General features: G+C 39.6%; 1 protein-coding gene across 2 annotated transcripts in view; it reads left to right on the top strand.

Annotated features, from left to right (window-relative positions):
• The window catches only part of ANTXR1 (ANTXR cell adhesion molecule 1), a 250,777-nt gene that overhangs the window by 25,542 nt on the left and 202,737 nt on the right, over positions 1-22,498 (top strand). For both annotated transcript variants that reach the window (XM_017853768.1, XM_017853767.1), the window contains exons 2-3: positions 6,266-6,337; positions 10,917-10,988. In XM_017853768.1, the coding sequence (XP_017709257.1) occupies positions 6,266-6,337; positions 10,917-10,988 (144 nt within the window). The remainder of the gene's footprint in view (positions 1-6,265; positions 6,338-10,916; positions 10,989-22,498) is intronic.

Genomic DNA, 22,498 nt, shown 5'->3' with positions numbered 1-22,498 from the left:
CAACTGCAAACTTTCTTTTTCCCTTTTATTCTATTCTAATCTGTGTTCAAAAGAAGGGAAGGTAATTTAAACTCAATTTGGCCAACTCGATTCTTTCTGACTGGTTGTATGTGTGGCTAATGGAAAAAGCCTGTGTTTTCTAAGGAGCTTAACCACACGGAGGTTTGGAAACTCACATAAACAGAAAAGAATGCACTTCAGAAAGCAAGTTAGAATGAGATTTGGAGTTCTTATTTTGCTTCTACTCTTTGCATATTAGGCCCTTGGAAGTAATTGAACAATAATCTGAGGGCAGTGTCAGGTTCCATGCAGAATCCTGCACTGGGAACACACAGTGAGTGCAATGTCACAAAAATTTCTTGACTTCTTACCGTATTCCAAACACAAGAGAGAGCATAGAAAAACAAAAATAAGTAAGACACTCTGGAACTGCTTTCAGCAGCAACCTTCTGGGACTAGTAGTGAAGACTGGTGGCTTTGCCTCCCCATGGTCTGGCGAGCCCTTCTCCAAGGCCAAGTCAGATGATAGTGTGGGAGGGCATTGACTCTGGTTTTGAGTGGACCCAAGTGTATTGAAAGAATCTTCAAGCACAGAACTCTGTAAGACTGTCTTCAAGCAGAATTCCTGGGAGGCTACTTGAATTCCAAATTCCGCTGAGATTTGTGCAGTGAAACAGAGACACAAAATCCCAGGAAGGGGCCTGGAGCCTCTGTATCATCCTGAGACCAAGCTGACCTATGATAGCCTTCAAGGGCTAGAACTGCATTTGAGTTAGGATTTAATGGAGTCAAAATTAGGGACTTTCTATATCCTCTGATTTCTAGCACGTGGCACTGCAGCTCTCTGTGACTATAGTTTGCCCAGCAGTTACGTGTTAAAGACAATTCTGGGGAAAAAAAATCTACAACAGAGTCCAGTGGAACATTTTCTAGTACTATTTATATTTGGGCTTAGAAGGTTTTAATTTCCAACTGCAACTTTGGTGATAATGGCTGGGTGGGCCATACTCTCTGAAGATGGTATCAGGATGCCATAGCCAGAGTTTAAGATCATTGACTCATAAAGAGACTAACATGATAAATGGCATGTTCCACACATTGTGGGGTGGAAAGAAACTGGAATTGGATCCACTTTCTGCCATTTCCCCCAGCCAACACCTGGTTGTGACCGGGAGTCCACTTAGGTCTTCAGGATTGAGAGGAAGCCCAGGGTCTCAACTACCCTGAGTCAATTATTCTGGCAGTAGCCACTAGGGCAGTTTCCACACCAGAAGATCAGTTACAAGGCCAAGTGCAGGTGAGACATACGTGTTTCAACAGAAAGTCTAAACTGAGTCATAGACCCAGCAAATTCATCCCTATGGGAGAAGGCGGCGGGGGGCGGAGTAGGGGTCTGGTTGAGGTCCCAGTGGCCATGGATAGGAAGTCAGCTGGGATCGGTGGGTGGTGGTGAGGCAGGGGAGAGGACTGTAGTACCAGACAGGTAAACCTCCTGCCACTGGGGATTTGGGTTAAAGAAATATAAGCAGTACCCCCAACAAGCTCGCTGCCATGCTGAAACTACAAGCAGCGGACATAGGCCTCTTTCTTTTTCCAAGAGGTGGTTTGATCATGGGATAGGACAATGCCTGCATGTGTGGGTTAAGACGTTTCAGAAATAAAGAGTAGAAGGAGTCCGAGGTGCAGATCGAGATAACGCTTTACTCCCTTTTTCCGTTAGTAGCTGAGGCCCCTCGGAATCCCAGGGTAACCCAGAGAAGACAAACCCAGTTTGGTTCCTAGAATCTTAGAAGGTTGTGTTTTTACCTTTGATATTTGAGGAGGCAAGTTATGTACATCTCCAGTGTGGCTCAAAGGGTGTATATTTTCGTCAAGGCTTACATAATTGTGTAAAGAATGATCACGTATATATATGAAGTGACAAACTCCAGCAGCGACAGGGCAGCTGTTAGCAGAGGAGCAAGCCTGTCCATGCTTCCTTGCCTCCAGTTTTGTCTTAAAGCTCTCATTTTATTTTCTTCTTCAGAAAATTCAGCTTTTGCCCATTAGCAAGAGTTTTTTATGGATGTAGACTTTTCTCAACACCCAAGGATATATTTTGGATCTTTCCCTATATCTGGCATCAACAAATCAGGTGAACATCAAAACTGTATAAACTTTACATCAGTCAGATAGAAGTATAGTGAAAATGACATGTTTTAAGAAAGCTGAAAGTATTAATTATCATTGGGTGACCCTCTTTAATAAGTAAAGGAATGCAAATTAATTTGTGGCTGTGAAATAGGGCCACTCCTTGAGAATAAGGAAATAGTAACTCAAAAAGGATTTACTTCAAACTCTTGCTTCTTAAACAGTGAGTCAATAATAGTTTCCCAATTCTAGTTCAAGTTCCTATGTCACCAACACATTGCTTCTCCTCCCAGTATAATTTCCTGATTTTATTTTTTTATTTCTGTGGGTACATAGTGGATGTATATATTTATAGGGTACATGAGGTGTTTTGATACATGCATGTGTATGTATGCCTGTTTTGATACAGGCATGCAGTGTGAAATAAGCACATCATGTAAAATTGGGTATCCATCCCCTCAAGCATTTATCCTCTGTGTAACAAACAATCCAATTATACTTTTTAAGTTATGCTTAAATGTACAATTAAATTATTATTTATTATTATTGACTATAGTCGACCCTCTTGTGCTATCAAATACTAGGTCTTATTCGTTCTTTCTATTTTTTTTTTTTTTTGTTACCCATTAACCATCTTCCCAGTATAAATTCCTCCCGGCAGAAATTCTCTACCGATGAGGAAATTGGATATGGGATAAAGGAGGTTTGGAGATTCTTTCTAATCATTAGATATCTCACCCTACCCCCTCAGTAACCAGAATTTCAAAGATTAATTTTCCTGGTTGTATGGACCAAAACACAGCATTGCATTTCAGAAGTGGCCTCTAATGGCCAGTCTTCAAGGAAATCTCTTGATTCTAGTGGAAAGGGGTTGTAGAATTCTGGATTGGCCAATGGCTTATAGCCAGTCATGTGGCATATCTTCGGAGGCACCTGGACAGCATTGGGCCATCTCTGCCAGATCACCACCCAGGACCCCCAGGGCCAGAGCATCCACCCCATGGCTGAAGGATGGCACCCTAGACCAGTCTGTGTAACTTGAAGTATAAAAGTGAACCCTGTCCAGGAGGATGGCCAGGTCTTTATGAAAGAAGATTTCTAAAGCTTTAAGCCCAGGGCTAGGATGTGCAGTTCTGGCGAGCTCATGGGAGACTCCAGCTGCCATTCAGCTCGGAGATCTACTGATGATCACGTGGGCCCAGTCACCAAGGAGCTATGCCCTAGAATCAGTGACCCATCTGGGAAGGCTTCTTAGTTCACATAAGTCACGGGAATTGGTGAGAGCCATCTGAGTCCCAAACCCAGGCTGTTTATCCAAGCCGAGGCAGAATAGGTGAGGATCAGTTGGCAAAAGATCAGGAAGCTTCCATGAGCAATAGAGGCTTTTCTTCTTCGTGCTCTTCTTTCTTTCATTCAATAAACAGGTAATGCTCAGGAGGGAAATTTCTTTAAGGCCGATTGCCACCCAGTATCAGGGGATGCTGACAGAGAGGTGGACACGGTGGCCCTGAGAGCATAAGGCAGGGGTAGTGAGTCGTGTCTGTGTTGGTTAAAAGCAACAGGGAGAGACCAACCTGAGTTTTTTTTTTTTTGTATTTTGAGATGGAGTTTCTCTCTTGTTGCCCAGGCTGGAGTGCAATGGTGCAATCTCAGCTCACTGCAACCTCAGCTTCCCAGGTTCAAGCGATTCTCCTGCCTCAGCCTCCCAAGTAGCTGGGATTACAGGCATGTGCCACTATGCCTGGCTAATTTTTGTATTTTTAGTAGAGACGGAGTTTTGCCATGTTGGCCAGGCTGATCTTGAACTCCTGACCTCGTGATCTGCCTGCCTCGGCCTCCCAAAGTGCTGGGATTACAGGTGTGAGTCACCGCGACCACTGACCTGAGTCTTGAATGAAGAGTTGCTTGCCACCGTGGACAATGAGTATCCCAAGCAGGTGGAGTATGTATAAAGGCTGAGTGAGCAAAATAGACAAAGGGGTGCTTTTGACAGGAGGGGACCCTGGCACGCTCCTTCCAGACCCCTTCCCCATCTCCCCAGCTCCTCACCTCCCCTCTGCAGGCTGCATGGTGCTGCACCATGAAACCACTTGCTCTTCCCCAACTTCTGTGTTTTACACCAAGGATGATCTTGCTCCCCTTGTCTTCCTTACAAGTTTCTAATTGTCCTTGAAGAATGGGATTAAAAACCACCCCCCTTCACAGCCTGGCACAGAGAGCCATTCCCTTTTCTTTTTTCCAAATGCACAGTCCTCAGCTGCAGTACTTTTCATGACAGGTTACATGTTAATTCTTCTGTCTTCCTCACTCAACTCTGAGTTCTTGAGGGGAAAGCACCATTTCTTAGCCATCTCTGCACCTTAGGCAGCTAGAATAGTGCTGTGTGATGTTATTTTTCATAGTTAATAAGAAATATCAAATCCCCAGTATAATCTTCCTGCCTCTGGTTATGCCAAATATCATCTCAAATTAGCCACAGTGGGGTTCAAGATGAGCACACAAAAACATAATTCTAATGAATATCTCTTGTGTGAGGAGAAGAATCCAGGATTGAATCATTGCTTTGGACCCTTTCTATAGTACCCATTATAAGATTCTAGAACAATCTGTGTTCTTCAAAAAAGAACAAAGGATAATATAATGAACACCCATGAGTTCCCCACATAAAATGAGCAAATGTTAACTTATTTTCACATTTTTTAAAGAAATAAGACTGTGTGTTTGAATATATTCATAGAAATTGTGTGCTGGTGGATTTATAATTTTTTTCTCTAACTGTGGAACAACGACTATCACTGTAAAAGGTGCCTATGTACATTCTCTAGAATTGAAGTTCTGGATTAATTTGAGGAAAGTGAGACATCCTTATGACACAGAGTTATCTAATGGTATGGCCAGAACATATGGTACCACTTTTATTCAGGTCAGACAGATGTATCATTTCTGGATATGGGACAAAGAAAAATAAATTGTCCTCCTGGAAATGGAATATACCCAATCAGAATGAGAATTCTTGTGAATATCATTCCATAAAAGGAAGGCAAAAGTTCTCTTAAATCTCTATAAAATAGTTTGAAACAAAGGAAAAACAGCAACAAATAGCTCTCTGGATGTTAAAATTGTAAATGAGTGCATAGCAAATAAAAATAATCAGAAATCAGTGGAAAATGCAGTACAAAATGTCAGAGTAGAAAGAGCAAACTCTAACCTCAACAGTCATTAGAATGGCAAGCAGAAATGTAGAGCTTGCCTGAAACTGATCCTTAAGTGAAAGGGAGGAGGCATCACAGCTACTAAAAAGAGTGGGTTCAAATAAAAGAAAAACTAATTAGAGCCACTGCAGCAAACTGAATATGAGCACTATGGAAAATATAAGCTGATTGAAGCAGTAGAAAATGGTACCAGTGAAACAGAAGTCAAACTTGGGAAATAAAGAAGCCCCTTTCCAAATCTAAAATCCTGTGGATTCCACATGTCCTAGGGAAATTTCCCTCTTTTGTCACTAAGAGGATTCCTTTTCTGTATAACAAAAAGCTGTGTCATTCTTCTTTTGTTTATTAGTATGACTAAATTAGATTTCCTTAAATGTTCAACTATCACTACCTTCCTGAAATAAGCTTCACTAATGAATTATTATTCTTTTGGATTCCGGCTGGATTCATTTCATTAATATGATTTGGAGATTTTGCATCTATATTTACAAATGAAGTTGGACCCTTTGGGGAAGGGATGTGTTTATCATGTGTGCTAATTTCATTTAAATGGATTAGAATAGTTTTTCTTCACTAATCAGAGAAATAATTTAATAGCACAAAAATAGCTGTTTCTCGAAGATGCGAAACTCACTTGTAAATCTCTTTGGGCCCAGTGTTTATTGTTGCTGTTGTTGTTTTTCAGGGTTTAAGTGTGTGAATTTGGGGTGGGACAGTGCGAGGTAGAGTGAGGGGAGTTCTTTTACAACATTTTAAAGAACCCTAACAGCCTTTCAAATAATTTCCAAAGTTACAGAAGTTTCAAGAAACGAGTCCAGTTATTGGGGAGGTCAAATGTAAAATAACAGAATGTGAAGATAAATAATACAAGGTAAAGACAAATAAATACCTGAGTCACGCAACACCTGCTTTTGTTTTCCTAGATCAGGAAGTGTGCTGCACCACTGGAATGAAATCTATTACTTTGTGGAACAGTTGGCTCATAAATTCATCAGGTGAGAAACACTATGCATTTTCTTCACTTGTTGTTCTCTGTCATGAGAACTACTCAGTCCATGTTTGCTATTCTATTAATTACTGAATACTTCCGGGATGTTTTTTGACTAAGGTGGGCTCTCAGATCTTGGACCAGAGACTGTTTACTTTGTTTTCATCTTTGCCACGTTTTAGAGTAACATTTGGCTTTATGTTTTTGGGAGGAGCCAGATCTGGTTATGAGACCAAAAATATTTAGCATTCTCCCTTCTCTGTTGAATAGCCTATTCTTATTACCTTTAACATTTTTCTTGCACACTGCATCATGCAGCAGCAATTGGCACATTTTAGCTGGACTCACGTGTAGGGTGTACAGTGTCTAGGATGAACAATTCATCCCAGTTTGCCCAGAACTTTCCCAGTTTTAGCACTGAAAGTCTCACATCCTAAGGGGAACCCTCCTTAGTCCTGAGCAAAATGTGATAATTCGTCACTCTAGCTGTGTGTACTATCAGGTAGAATCCTCTGAGCATTTTCAACATCACTTTCCCATGCAAGGCAATGCAGTTTTGAACAAAGTCACTGCAAATATCATGGGAGTCTTGGACTTAGTAGTAAGGAAGTGAGGTCACTTCACCCTGCTGTGTGCAGCCTCCAAGGGATAACACAACAGTAACAGCTTTCATAGAGTGCTTGAAGCAAGTTGTCAAAGTCTTTGGTAAAATTGGTCTGATCATCATAAATTCTAACACAGCTCCACTTCATGCTGATGGCCTCCATAGAGTCTTCCAGTTGATAGGCGTGACCATAAAGTTCTTCTTTGAGTAAGGTTCTTTGTCTCAGAATACAGGTTATGCTCTAAGCCCTGGGTGGTGACACGCATGTTCCCCTCAAATTCGGTTACTGACCTCAACACATACCTACCTGCCTAATTGGAGGGAAATGATTAGGAGGTGGCTTGTCTGTTTTACCAAAAATTGGAAGCTACAGCAGGAAGCATCTAAACCCAGGTGATTGGGAAAAAACAGATGCTGAGAGGACAGAAGGGAGAAAAAGTACAGGAAAGGAGAGAAACAAATACATGGGTGGTGTTAGAAAATGTTTGAAAGGATCATAGAAACTAGGAATTAAAAGGAATGAGACTTTCCAGCCTATCCTAGGAGGCGCTGTGTAACTCTCTACTTGAATAGCTCTGGTGAAAACTCACTGCCTTTTGAGGCAAAAGTCCAATAGTTGGACAATTCCAGTTTTCATAAGTCTTTTTGTCATTAAGCCAAGATGTCCTTTCTTCACTCGCAGCCATTGGTCCTTTGGAGTGATATAAAGCAAGTCAGCCTCCACACCCTTCACAGTATCTGCTCTGTCTCTAATTTGCTCTTCTGGGCTTCTGTTCCCTCTGAAGTGGAGGAGTCTAGTGGAATAGGCTTTGAAGTCAGGCAGATGTGAGTTTGAATCTAAGTTCCATTGTGCAACCATAGCAATTCACCAACCTTGGCTGAACCCTAGTTTATATAAGAGGCTTATAAGAGAAAACATGTGCGAGCCCACTAGTCCAGCACCTGGTTTAGAGTGGGCACACATCTTTCTCAGTTCCCTTAGCAATCCCAGACTCTTCACTACCTTAGAATCTTAGAAAATTGTGGGCAGTGGCAAGGAAGGGGATTAAGAGAACCCTTAATCCAATTCCCTTGGTTTCTAGATGAAGAAACTGAGGACCGGGAAGGTTGACATAGCTTAATCCAGACAAGGCACCCTTCTCTGGTTGTCTCTGCTAACCCTACTTGGCCATGGAGCCCCTCAAAATGTGGAGCCAAGATCTTACCATCACCCAGACTCCACGAGGCAGAGGCTGGGCTGTAGTCTGTTGACAGTCACAGCCCGAGTGCCCATAACAGTGCCAGACACATAGTACATGCTCAGTCAGTATTTTTAAATAAGTGAATGAATGGGCAATTTTCATTTATTTATTCATTTTAATAAAAAGTCTAAGGCAGTTGGGACTGCAGGGGGAAATTCATTCAATAACAGTGGCTGATGCCAGTACAAGTACATCATTTCTAATCTCAGTGGGGGTTTTGACATTTTGAGTCCTTTTATTTATCTTTATTCTGACTCTCTGTCATTTTTCTAATAATGATTCTTATGCTTTGCTGTTTTCCTCAAGCCTTCAGCCTACACCTCACACCCATCACTGTCAGCAAAGAACCTCACCTCCTGCTTCACCAGGAATCCAGAGAGTAGTGGACATGAGTTCAAGTTCCAATCTACTCCTAAAAGATATATATATCTAGTCTCTGAGATCCAAGTATCCCTCCCGTGTAAGGCCAACCTCTCAATTTTTGTCTGATTTTATCCCATTGTCTACTCCAGGTCTTTGTTTCTGTCTTGTATTTTTCTCTACCTTTCCTCTGGCTCCTTCCCCACAGTCTACAAACATAAACTAATCTCTCCTGCCCCTTGTCCCAAAAAAAGCAATGACATTGAATCTCTTGATCTTGTCTTCCTATAGATGGGACCCTATTTCTCTACTAGTCTCTCACTCACTTTTCTTTAAAGACTGGCCGTCTCCATATCCTTACTTCTCATTCATTCCTTAACCCACTGCTATCTGGCCCTCCTCCCCACCCTTCACCTGCTTGCTCGCCAAGGTCTCACCAAGGGATGACCCAGAGAAAAAATCCAGGAGCACTTTGCAGCCCTTAGTCCACTGGATGCAGGGGTTTCATTGGATCCAGACTTATCCTTCCTTGAAACCCTTTCCTCCACTAGCTCTGGCTCTGCTTCCATCTCACTGGCCTCAGCCAGCCCTTCCCACACTGGTGTTGGTTTTGTATTTGGCTCACTTCCCTCCTCACTGCTGACACTCTCTCTGAACAACTTTGCCCACATCAGTACGATGAGGACCTTCCAAATTATGCCTCTAGCCTAGACTTATATGCCATTTGCCTCTTGGAGACCTTTATTTTCCACATTTCAAATTTATTATTTCCAGAGCTGAACTTGATAGAAGGGAAGCAGTATATAATGTGGCACTTAGGAGCCCAAGCTCTAGAATTAAAACACTTCACTTCAAGCCCCAGGTATGCCACTCTCCCACTGTGTAACCTTGAGGAAATTGTTTCATCTTTCCGGGCCTCAATTTCCTTTTGTGGAAAATAGGAACGATTAGTTTGATACGAACTATCAGGATTAGTACCAATCTCATAAAATTGTTCAAGTATAATGAGATCATACGTGCAAATTGCTATTATCTCACACTTGGTAAGAACTCAGTAAGGTTGGCCACTATTATGTTATTATAATCCTTGTGATTGTTGTTGTTATCATTTAGGACATGGTGGCCTGCTGCCCCAGTGCTGGGGAAGTAGTCACAGGCAGCACGGGGTCATGGACAGAAAACTGAGGTCTGTTTTAGGGACCAATGTTCAATTCACCAGGTATTGCCTGAGCGCCTGTCAAATATTAAACACCATGTCAAGGGCTTCCAAAGGTACATCAGGCACATGGTAATAAATGCAGACTTTATCCGGGAGACAGTAGGAATTATCGGAAGTTTTATAGCAGATAAGTGACAGGTTCTAATTTTTGTTTTAGGAAAATAATTCTGGGAGCAGTGTGAAGAGTGAATTGGAGCAAAGAACCTTCCTAGGCAAGACACCAGCTAGGAAATTGTAGTGGTCAGATGATTGAGGCCAGGATCCTAAGCTAAGATACAGGAAGTGAGGCAGGTTTGAGAAACACTTGGGGAACTGGAACTATAAGGTTCAGAGCCCGATCAGGTGCGGGAGGTTTTTGCATTGTGAAGAAATAGATAGATGTTATCACGGAAGAACAAGTTGGACACACAGAACGGCATTTCATTGCTGAATCCACTGCAGTCTGATGGTCCATCTTGCAGACTGAGAAACAAGTTCGTCCTCAGGTGAGAGTGCTTCTGTCTCCAGAGTGTGACTCTTACATTGAGAATGCTCCTGAGCACTGCCATATAAAAACCATGCCAATTTATTCATTAATAATGAGAAATATAACTATCAAATGGAATAGATATTCTTATGACCAGTCAGCACATTCTCTCCTTATAGGATAATCTCCTTCAGAAGCAAAGGAGAAATTAAAAGTTGATGGTGATCCCACTTTCAGATCGAAGGGAGTTTGTTTTATGATGTTAATGACTGATGGCATCAAGCTGCAACTCATCATTAGAGAATACACCAGGCTACTGTGGAAACATTATCAAATTTTGTCTGTGAGGATCCCCTTTTATAGACAACATACAGATTTGTCCCCTTGTTGGGACACACTTCAAAACACAGGGCAACAATGAAGTTTATCATTCTTACTCATAATCCACACTCACTGAGCAATGGTATCAGGTCAGAAGCAGCCTCCAGGAAGACCCAGCGTGTCTTCTCTTTGACCCACACTTCAAGTCCTCTGCTGGCTAATCAATACCCGCAGCACTGGCCTTGGAGGCCCCCTGTGGGTTATGGGTCTTCAGCTCTGGCAGCCATGATAGAAAGGGAAGGACAGGGAGGGAGCCTGAAGGGAGTGGCATGCAGTCTTATTGTCTGTCCTAATAGAGCTTCTTTTCCTTTCCAGCCCACAGTTGAGAATGTCCTTTATTGTCTTCTCCACCAGAGGAACAACCTTAATGAAACTGACAGAGGACAGGTAAGGATACTTCTTATCCCTGTTGTTAAAAAGTCCATCACTTCCTGAGTATCCCTAAGATTTGTGATCTGGTGCCAGCCTTGACCTGTTGATCACTTAAATCTAATAGCTCCTTCTTTTACCCTAAATTTTTAATCTTACATATGGGCACATGGGTCCTGCTGCTAGTTTAATCTTCAGTTACTTTTGATAGAATTTCCTGATATTGGTGAAATTTTATAAATGATGAAATTACATTAAGATAAATCTCACATTTGATTGTTGACTTCATCTGCTAACTTGGAGCGAAATGTTGGCAAATGATATTCTTGGGGGACTATATTTTCCTTTATTTAAATTAGACTTATTTTAGGTTAAGGTTTCAGAGATATAAGTGCACTGTGAGACAGGTAAGAGCTTGAAATATTTATTATTCATAATTACCCAGGCACGGAGTAGAAAGGGAGGGCTTATGGTACCACAAAATAAAAGGAAATTTAAATCAAGTATAAAAGAATGTTGTTGACACAAAGTAGTAGTTAAACTAGGTAGACCCAGCTTAACAAAAATATTTTAGGTTTTGCCACATTTTACTTGCATATGAAAACTAGCAATAACAGGCTCATGTCATTTATTCGCAGTTAGGATGGTATACTAGAGAGTGGAGAGGATAGTTTACCCCCGTTTATGAAATTGTACACTTTTTAAATAGTGAGATGGTCCACATGAGAGAATCACCATGGGGAACACATGTGGGATTATTGGGGGCCTCACATATGGAAATGTTGGAAAAAGAAAAGGAAGAAGGGCCAGTACAGGGAGGGCAGGAAGACTTTATTCTCTAACATTCTTATAGAAATGAATTTAGGACTAACAAGATAGAGTAAAATTTTCTGGCTGAAGTCAGCAAACTTGAGCTAGTCCCTATTTTTTTTTCCATGGCTTTGTTCCCCATCTGTAACAAAAAGAATACTCTGTACCATGTAGGGATTTTCAGATTCTGTTTCTCCTTCAACCTGATCTACTATATGCATGCATTTCATTTGAGATGCACAAAAACCCCATTCAACAAACAGGAGTTTCTGATCCTTTATTAACAGAAGGAGAAACTGAGGCCACATCACCTTCCCAAGAATAGCAAACAAACCCCAGACCAGACCCAGGCTCCACATTCTTTCCAGTTTACCTTGCTCCCTTCTGTTCAACAGAGAATCATAAAATCCAAGACCCTTGTGTGACTTGCCTTCAATATTGGCCAAGGATTTTAAGAAGCTCTGAGGAAGTGTCTCTAGCCATCTCAAGACTCCTCATCTTGCTCAGTCTTTAGATGATGCCATCCTTTATGCAGAGATGTTTTTTGTTCCGCAGTGGGGAGCTAAACACCCCTCTCACCTGTTCTTCACATCCTCCTACAACCCGAGGCTTCCCAGTGCAGCTTCATGCTGGCTTACATGCCCCATGCATAAGAGTTTGGCCAAGAGACCAGGTTCACACATCACTTGCAGGTGCTTTGTGTGCTAATGCTCACAGCTTCTGGGAAGTTGACGGGGGGCAGAGGGGTCAGGGATTTATAAACACTATCAGAATGCCAAGTCTTCCAGACTCATTGTGGTTTGTTATGCTTGTTGAGATTAGTCATCCTCCAAATCTACTTGGAATCTAATTTTTGTGTAACTTAATGTCACTATTGCTAGTTTCCTGTCCTGAAGAGAAAACAGAGGGTAGAGTCCCTGGTTTGCTGGAAGCAGCATTTCGTATGGGTCAAATGTGCATCAAACAACAGCCAAAAATGCCTTGCTGAAGGCTGTGTGGATTTCATGTGGTGACTGCTTGGCCTACGTCAGCTGGCAAAGCACAGCGTGGTTTATGGACACACCCCCAACCTCATCAGCCTATGGAAGAAATGTGGGCAAGATCTCTCTGAAACTCTTTCTCAGGAGACTAGCTAAAAGAATCAGGCTTTCAGATCTTCCAAGCTAGTACTGCTTCTGAAATATATGACTTGCAGTGTTTTATTTGGTCACAGGAATTTATATTTTTCTATTTCACTTCATCTTCACACTATCCCTATAAAACAGTAAAGGGTCCATTAAGATACCTGTATAATACTTGAGAGACGTTATAGAATTAAGAAAAAATGTGTTCAAAAGCAAGACATGAATTGGCAAAGACTTTCATTTCAGCAAAAGGTTTTGGGTAAATCAAAAGAAATACTGTCAAAGAAATAATATGAAAGATCCTTGAACAACATTTTGAACTGAATGGGTCCAGTTATACACAGGTATTTCTCAGCCAGATGCAGATCAAAAATATGGTATTCACGGGATGCAAGATCCACGTATGTGGAGGGCTGACTTCTAGTATATGCAGGTTCTGCAGGGCTGTCTGCAAGACTTGAGTGCATGGATTTGGTATACTCAGGGATCATGAACCAATCCTCTGCCTATACCGAGGAATGACTGTATTTGCATTCACTTCTTGGGATCAAATAGACATAGGGTAAAGCTATAAGAAGATGAAAAAATAGAATGGAAAATAAATATAATGTGTTAAGATATAATAAAGAAACTCCAATTAGAATAATAATGCCTATGATTTGTGTCTTTTTATCTGCAAAGCACTTTATATATCATTTTTTATTTATCCTCATATAACCATCTATTTTCTAATGGGAAGGAACTATGCAGTCATTTGAATCATTGTTACATATGGAATGTGTCGTTTTTCTCTGTTTTCACAGTTTCTTCTTTTTTAGTTCTTAGCAGTTTGATTATTTGTGTGGGTATGGTTTTCTTTCAGGGTGCCCTATTTTGACTTTGCAGAGCTTCTTGAATCTATAAACTTGTCTGTCATCATATCTGGGGAGTCTGCAGCTACTTGAGTGGGGGCGGGGGAAATTCTGGACCTCATGGCAGTGTGGGTCATTTCTCTAGGTTTAAATTTTCCTCCCCAGTCCACCAGTTTTGTTTACTTACCAGTCTGTTTGGTTGCTTTTTCTGTTGTAATCAGCAGGTGATATAGGCAGTAGCAAGTATACTCTATCTTGGCTGCTGTTACTTCAGTTTTACAGATAAGGACACTGAGGCTCAAAAAGTTTAGGTAACCTGCCGAGATCAAATAGCTAGTAATCTGCCGAACTCGTATTCTGATTCTGGTTTCTAAATTTGGTCCAACTCCTGTGCTTTGTATTGTATCATGTTGCTCTTCTGAGATTTCCTGGCTTCATCAGTTTAAATAGTTGATAGACTGTAACAAAGTTTGCAGGTCACTTCGTTAGTATAATAGAGTGTACAATGTCAATTTAAGTACTATTAGAATAAAATGATGTTAATTACTGCGTATGAGTCCCTGGAAACTCCAAGGAGAGTCTTGTTCTTACATTAATTGAAATACTTCAAATGTATCATCATTTGGAAATAAGGCTGTATCAAGGAAGTTCAACTATTCATTTAAAAAAGTAGATGCTCAATTTAATCAAATGCAATTTTGCCTTCTGTTAAGATGGTGATATTTTTCTTTTACCTACTAGTATACAGTGAATGTCATAAAAAACATTTTTAAATATTGGATTATTCTAGCATTTCTGTATACATTTGGTTATGATGTATTCTTTTAATGTATATCTGAATTCTGGTTTTTTAATATTATTTAGAAATTTAGCACCCCTGTTTATAATTGTAATTGGGCTGCCATTGTTCTTTTTATTACTACCTTTCCTTGTAGTATTTTTTATTCTTTTTTATTTAAATTGGTACTTCTAGAATTTATTATGATGTAAGGTACAAGGTCAACGTCCAGTGTTTGTTTCCCCGATTGATTAGCCAGTTCTTCCCACACCATTGTGTAATAATCTTTTACCAACAACTTGAACAGTTAAACTCTTTGCTAGGCTTGGGTTTATTACTGGGTTTTCTATTCTGTTCTGTTTTTCTGTCTGTTACTATACTTGGATCACATTGTTTTAATTAGTTTTAACATCTGGAGGACCAATCTATCCTCATTTCTAGTCTTGGGTGAAAATCTCCTTGGTCTTTACTGGATTTTTCCAACCACATACATTTTAAATAATTTTTTATGTTCCCAGATATCCCTGGGATTTTCACTCGAACTGTGTGAAAAATACAGATTAACTCAGCAGCAATGGCACTGCATTTTTTTTTCTATACTTATTTTCTTATTTAGGGATATATCACGTCTCATTTACATCCCTCAGTACGGTGTTGTTTTTTTCCTTCAAATTAGTCTAATTGTCAACGTTTTTTTCCCAGGCATCTTAAGTCTCGCCTCCACTGTGAAAGAAATGCTTTGCTGTTGTATTCTCCAAACTGCCATTCTTCACTCTTGACTGGTGAACCTGTAGTTTGTGATCCATGGGCTTCTATCAAACTCCATAAAATGATTTACAAAAATGTGCATGTCAGTGGGTTTTCTGTAGGAGAGAATATGCATGCAGCCCCCATCCTCATCCCCTGCCAAGAAAAAAGCTTCAGAAATATTAGTTTTGGGGAAAACAATAGGTTTCCAACAGGTTTTGGTAGATTTATTTCTTTTATTTTATTATTTTATTTTTTTAAGAGGGAGTCTTGCTCTGTCACCCAGGTTGGAGTGCAGCGGCGCGATCTCCGCTCAATGCAACCCCCACCTCCCGAGTTCAAGTGATTCTCCTGCCTCAGCCTCCCTAGTAGCTGGGATTAGAGGTGCACGTCGCCACACCAGGCTAATTTTTGCATTTTAGTGGAGATGGGGTTTCACCATGTTGGTCAGGCTGGTCTCGAACTCCTGACCTCAAATAATCCGCCCACCTCGGCCTTCCAAAGTGCTGGGATTACAGGTGTGAGCCACCATGCCCACCCTCTTATACTACCACTTTAATGAAACATTTTATTAGTTCTAATAGTTTTCTAATTAATTTTTAAGTAGTTTTCCAATAAGGTGATTGTAGTATCTGTGATTAATTCTATCCTTTTTTCTAATATTTATAGCTAGTATATCTTCCTGTGTATCTTCTTACATTCTAAAATTTTCAGACTTTAATTCCCAGTTCGGTTTTACAATTATGCATTTTATTGGATGCTAACTTCATAAATTTTATCTACTTTGTTAAGGAAGGATTCTTCAAATGCAAGATTATTAACATTTTTTAATCTGAGATAGTTGTTATGTTAAATACCCTTTTGCCATATCAAAATAGTTATATCTTTCTTTGTTTCCTTTGACCTCTCAGTGTAAAAATTTTAAATCAAAAGCTCTCCTAATGGGCCTGGCACAATGGCTCATACCTGTAATCTAATCAATATAAAATAATCTTTTTGCCACCTTTAGTGCTTTTGGCTTTATATCCTTTGCCCAAAAGTAATATTATTAAACTTGAATTTTGTTTGAATTTCCTGATATCTTTTTCATTTATTTTTTACTTTCGTTGATTTTGTGTAATTTTCAATGATTTGAAAAGAATTTTGCTTGCCTTGATAGTGACAAGAATTGAATAAGTATCTACTGATTCTTCTTGCTGAATTTCTTTTAAGAAGTATTTGCTTTGTATTCTATAAACATATCAACAATAATTATTTAAACTTACTGTAAGATTTACTGATTTCATTGAGTATATATGAATACATTCACACATTCACACATGTAATTCCTTTCCAGTACTTAAATTTTAATTATATACTTTTAATTCCTCAGTTTGCTGAGTCTTTTTTTTAGGTAAGATTTTCCTGAAGAATGTGTGAATATTAAGACTTCTAAGTCACTATTTATATGGTAATTTTTTTGTATTCACCTCCAGGTAAATATTTCCATTGAATATAAAGTTCTTGTATCTTAACTATCTTTCCCCCTACGTTTTCTAAAGACATAGTCAACTTGCATGTATTAGAAAGGAGAGATACCAATTTAATATATCTCTCCTATATGGGTAGCCTGTTTTCTCTTCCTGGCTGCTTATAGAACTTTTCTCTTTATCATACATATTTTTTAAAATATCAGCAGAATATTTCCAGGTATAGTCCTTTCATTGATTTTTTGCAGTACTTTGTATAGTACTTGAGCCATTCTATCTGAAGACTTAATACACTTTTTTTAGCTTAAAACATTTTTCTTCTGTGGCTCTTGTGATTAACATTTCTTCTGTCTATTCGATTTTGAATCTATCCAATATCTGTATATTCTAACTTTTTAATCTTTCTATTATTTTTCTTTGACATCTGAGAGAATGTTTCATTCAGGTCCTGTAATTACCAGTCTAAGTTGTTTATTTTGCTTTTTTTCTGTTTTCACAATCACCCAGCTTACTTTTCACTGCTTCCATTGCATTTTTCAACTGATAATTAATATCTTTCATCCCTATGAATACTTTCCTGTTCCTGAATTTTTCCACCTGTGTATGACCTTGCTGTTGAAGGTATGTCTTCAACATAAATATAAATTAGAATGTCTTCAACATAAATATAAATTAGAATTGGTTATATGTGCTCCCTTATTTTTTATATGACTTTATTTCAAAGGGGAATATTTTCTCAAATTGCTAAAATTGGTCCTCTTCTTCCCAACTGCTGAGACTTTTCTGAGTATAGTGACTTAAAATGGAACCACATGGGCTTTTCAGTACTGGGATTTGGGAAAAGTTCTGCAGCAGATCATGCAAGATCCTCGCTGAAAATGTTAAGAGCTCAGGCTAAGGAAAATGAGAACATTTATATGTAGCATAATTTTATCTTAGGCAGAGTAGAAACCCAGCAGTGTTTCCAAGGCAAAGAGGAAGCTGAAGCTAAAGGAAGATGGTTAGGTGTAGATGCTGGATCACTGTGTTAAGAACTAGCTTCCTTCACTTCCCTGCCATCCTCCAGGCTTTTCTTCTTGTGCTCTAGGGTCCCAGGATGGTGATCCTTCCCTCACTCTGACCTCAGCAGCTCCACATCATGCAGAAATTCAAAGTTTCTGGCATCCTTGCCTATTTTTCAGCAGTGAAGAAACATTTTCTCTACTATACCAGTTAGCTATTTCCACAGAAATTTGGAAAAAGAAGCAACAGTTAAAATATGCAGACCAAGATCATTATCTTTGACTGGAAATTTCACCTTTCTTCCAAACTTTGCAAGATTAAAAAACATAGCATAACAGAACAACTATGAGTCAAAGAATTATTATATCTTATCCAACCCACTGACCTCATTTTACTGCTGAGGAAAATGATTCCCAGAGAGACAGAATTCTTTGCTCAAATTCATTCATATACTCACTGGCAGCACCTTTTTTTTAACTCACAAAATTAAAAAGTTTAAACCCAGTGATTTTTCTATTACATTACAAAGCTACCCAGTACATACTGCCTCTGCATGTATTATTTTGTTTCTTGTCTGTGTAATATTCAAATGGAAGCCACCAATATGTGTATGTACATACATATGTATATGTGTGTATATCTAAATATAATCTTTTATTAAGGGCTTATTATATACCAGTAGCCTCGTATACTTTCCTCATCTATAATCAGAGAAAATAATAGTATCTACCTAATTTGGTAGTTTTGAGAATTGCATTTATTATATGTATTATCAAAGATGGGGATATCAAGGTGGAGAAAGCTCATGGCCACTGTAACGTGAAAGTGTAGGAACCTGAATTTGAACTCAAAAAGCACGATCCCAATGTTCATATTCTTAATTACTATACTGTAGGATTTCCCATGATTTTACTATTATGTACAGTTTTAAACTTAAAACAAATCCAAGCATACACAATTCATCACTCAAACCCTCTGACATCTTTAAGAAAACAGTTCCCCGAGGCAGCCTATACCCTCTACACATTTCATCTTCATGGGCTTTTGGAAACTGGAGCTTGGAAATACTCCTCACAAAGAGGTAAAGAGGTAGCATCAGCATTTCACAGATGGGGGTAAGAGGTTGAGTATCTTACTTATTGCTTAAGGAGGTAGAATGGAAGCCAAGAACACTTGGCTGCAACTGCTGAGTAGAAACCAAGAGACCACACGTCTCTCTCCCTCTCAGTCATCCTTTGGTTTGGTTGAGAGTGTGGTTTTGCTATTAGTGCCACAGGGGAAAATGACATACTCTGAAGACATCACTTGATTCCTGGAGCAGAATGATTACAGGCTGCCATTACCAAGAGACATAGTTCTAAAGGCCTTTTCTAAATTTAAAAGCAACAAGGAGAAAGAGTCTTAAGATATTTAGTGCTTGAAAGAACTTGGATTTATTTCATTTTGAGGTACTGTTCTTTTAGTCGTGTGAGGGCTTGATGGCGAAATTAAGACAAATGGCGAGGGAGTGGGGCATTTGTTTATTCTCTTGTACTCTTGATTGGGAGATAATATTTTGTGGTCTGAGTCCATAGGCAAGTTCCTTACCTCTCTGTGCCGCTGTTTTTTTAATCTATAAAGTGAATACAATGATGATCCCCACTTCACAGAACTGTTGGAAGGGTTAACAATGCAGGCACATAGTAAGTGCTCAATCAACATTAGTTGTTGTTACTATTGTGGTTGTTGTTAGGGGTTTTTATAAACAAGCTAAGGAATGGCCCCAAATCGTCCTGGACAAATCCCACTTCAAATCATCACAGTAGGCCCAACAGTAATTCAAACGGCGAGTCCCCAGCTCCCCTTGGCCCACACCCTTCTCTGAAGTTTTAACATTTGGCCAGTCTATCCCTATATAGAGGGATGCAGGTAGAAAATATTGCCTCAACATGAGGCCAGATGAAAATTATTGTTTCCTTTTGTGTAATGGTTGTAGGGAGACTTCTTCCAGATAAGGGCGCACAGGCAATGTCTCTACGGAAGTTTTGTCTAAGGGCTCTGCATCTTGGTCACAGCGACGGTAAAAAGAAATCACCATGGAGCAATTTAGCAGGTCTGGGAACAGATTGATTTGTGAGAGTAGTGTAGTCCACTGCTTCTCAATCCCTTCCTCTGGAGTACCCTTGTTAGGAGAAGAAAGTAAAAGTGTACCCCCTGGAGCCCCACGGTATAGTTTGAAGTGCCTTGTTAAAATCAAGAACTCCTTTAAAGTTCTTTTATCTTAAAAATGTGCATGTGTGTGTATTCTATTCCATAATATAATTCCATAATTCCATTATATATGATGTTACATAAAAATCCTGTTGAGTTCTTTCTCAAATTTTGGAGTACAATTTATGCTCCAGAAAAAAAAAAAAATGTGTTTCCTGTCTTTGTATATAGTACACTATTACATACCAAGTTTGGGCACCACAGATGTAACAGAGAAAACACAGACTTTGGACCAGGACCCATTATAGTTTCCGATTTGGGCTCCACCACCATGTGCATGTGATTGCACTTCTCGGAATCTGTCTTCTCACATGTGAAATGAAGATAGTAATGCCCACCATATGGAGTTGTTATGAGACTTTCATGAATTAATGTATGGAAAGCACCTAACAGAGACCCCAGCACATCACAGATACCACCCTTCACCTGCTACTCCTCATGTGGCAAATACAAATTAAGAATAAAAACTGACAAAGCAGTGCCCAGAAACATTTCTGTTGTCTGGATGGAGATAGCAAGGTGAACTTTAGAAGTAGTCAACAGAACCAAAGAACAGTAGCATCCTCTTATCCAAAGCTAGCTAGCCAAAACCAACATATTTTTTATGGCCCAACAAAAACAATCCCAGTATTGGTCCACATCCACAATTCTACCTCTGAAGCCACGTGGCTGTCACCTGACTCAGCTCCTTTGCCACCGGTGTGGGTGACCTGTTGAGCCTTGTATTAAATGCCGATTCTGATAGCCTCCAAATGCCTCCTCATGAACTCCAGGTTCAGTCTTTGCTACTCACCTTCAATTTTTTAAGTGATTAAGTATTTGAGGTATAACAAAAGTATAGAAAAAAAGGTTAATGAACACTCATTACCCACCACCACGTTTGTGAAATAAGAGGTTACATGCAGCATCTCCTATGTATACTTATCATTTCTCTTTCCTCACCAGAGATAAATATTATCATGAATTAGGGATTTGCCATTTCAATGGATATTGCATACTTTTTTATGTGCATGAGCTATAATATATATTCATATTAAACTTTTTTTTTTAATTTTATTTATTTTTGAGAGAGTTTGCTCTGTTGTCCAGGCTGGAATGCAGTGCACAATCTTGGCTCACTACAACCTCCACCTCCCGGGTTCAAGCAATTCTCATGCCTCAGCCTCCCGAGTAGCTGGGACTACAGGCAAGCAACACCACGCCCAGATATTTTTTTAAATTTTATTTTAGTAGAGATGGGGTTTCGCCATGTTGGCCAGGCTGGTCTCAAACTCCTGACCTCAAGTGATCTGGCCACCTAGGCCTCCCAAAGTGCTGGGACTACAGGCCAGCAACACCACACCCAGCTATTTTTTTGTTTTTATTTTAGTAGAGATGGGGTTTCACCATGTTGACCAGGCTAGCCTCAAACTCCTGACCTCAAGTGATCTGGCCACCTAGGCCTCCCAAAGTGCTGGGATTACAGGCATGAGCCACCATGGCCAGCCTAAACTTTGTTTTTTAAATGGTCATATTGCATGTATTTTTCTTGAACTTGCTTTTTATACTTAATGTCATGTTTTTGAGATGTTTTTTGTGTAGATACATATAGCAGGTTGGTTCATTTTAACTAGTGCATACTTTTCTATTTTATCATATTTTGTTGTAATAACGCACCACCTGTACGTACCTGCTCTCTTATTCATAGACAATTTGTTTCTAACTTTTTGCCATTATAAACAAAGCAGAAATGAACATGCTTATACTTGCCTCCTGTTGAGGGTAGGGTGGGCAAAAGCAAGAATTTCTTTATGTACTTTGCTTTATTGCACTTTGCAGGTACTATGTTTTTTACAAATTGAAGGTTCATGGCAACCATGATTTGAGCAAGTCTGTTGAACAATTTTTCCAAAAGCATATGCTCATTATCTGTCTCCTTGTCACATTTTGGTCATTCTCTCAATATTTCAACCTTCATTATTATTATTATATCTGTTATGGTGATCTGTGATCAGTCATCTTTGATGTTACTATCTGCTGTCCTTGTTTTGGGGTGCCACAAAGCACACACATATAAGACAGCAAACTTAACTGACAAATGTGTATATTCTTACTGCTCCATCAACCAGCTGTTCCCCATCTGTTTCCCTCTCCCTCTCCTTGGGCTTCCCTATTCCCTGAGATACAACAATATTGAAATTAGGCCAGTTAACAACATTTCAATGGCCTCCAAGTGCTCTAGTGAAAGGAATAGTTGCAAGTTCCTTACTTTAAATTCAAAACTAGAAATGATTAAGCTTAGTGAGGAATGCAGGTTAAAACCCAAGACAGGCCAAGAGCAAGGCCTCTTGTGCCTGTTAGCTAAGTTGTGAATGCAAAGGAAACGCTTCTAAAGGAAACAAAAAGTGCTACTCCAGTGAACACACAAATGTTTAAAAAGCAAAACAGCCTTATTGCCGACTTTAGTGGTTTGGATAGAAGATCAAAACAGCCACAACATTCCCTAAGCCAAAGCCTA

Source organism: Rhinopithecus bieti, unplaced genomic scaffold, assembly GCF_001698545.2.
Source record: "Rhinopithecus bieti isolate Rb0 unplaced genomic scaffold, ASM169854v2 scaffold_36315, whole genome shotgun sequence".
NCBI lineage: Eukaryota > Metazoa > Chordata > Mammalia > Primates > Cercopithecidae > Rhinopithecus > Rhinopithecus bieti.
This window is presented reverse-complemented; position numbering and strand designations above follow the sequence as displayed.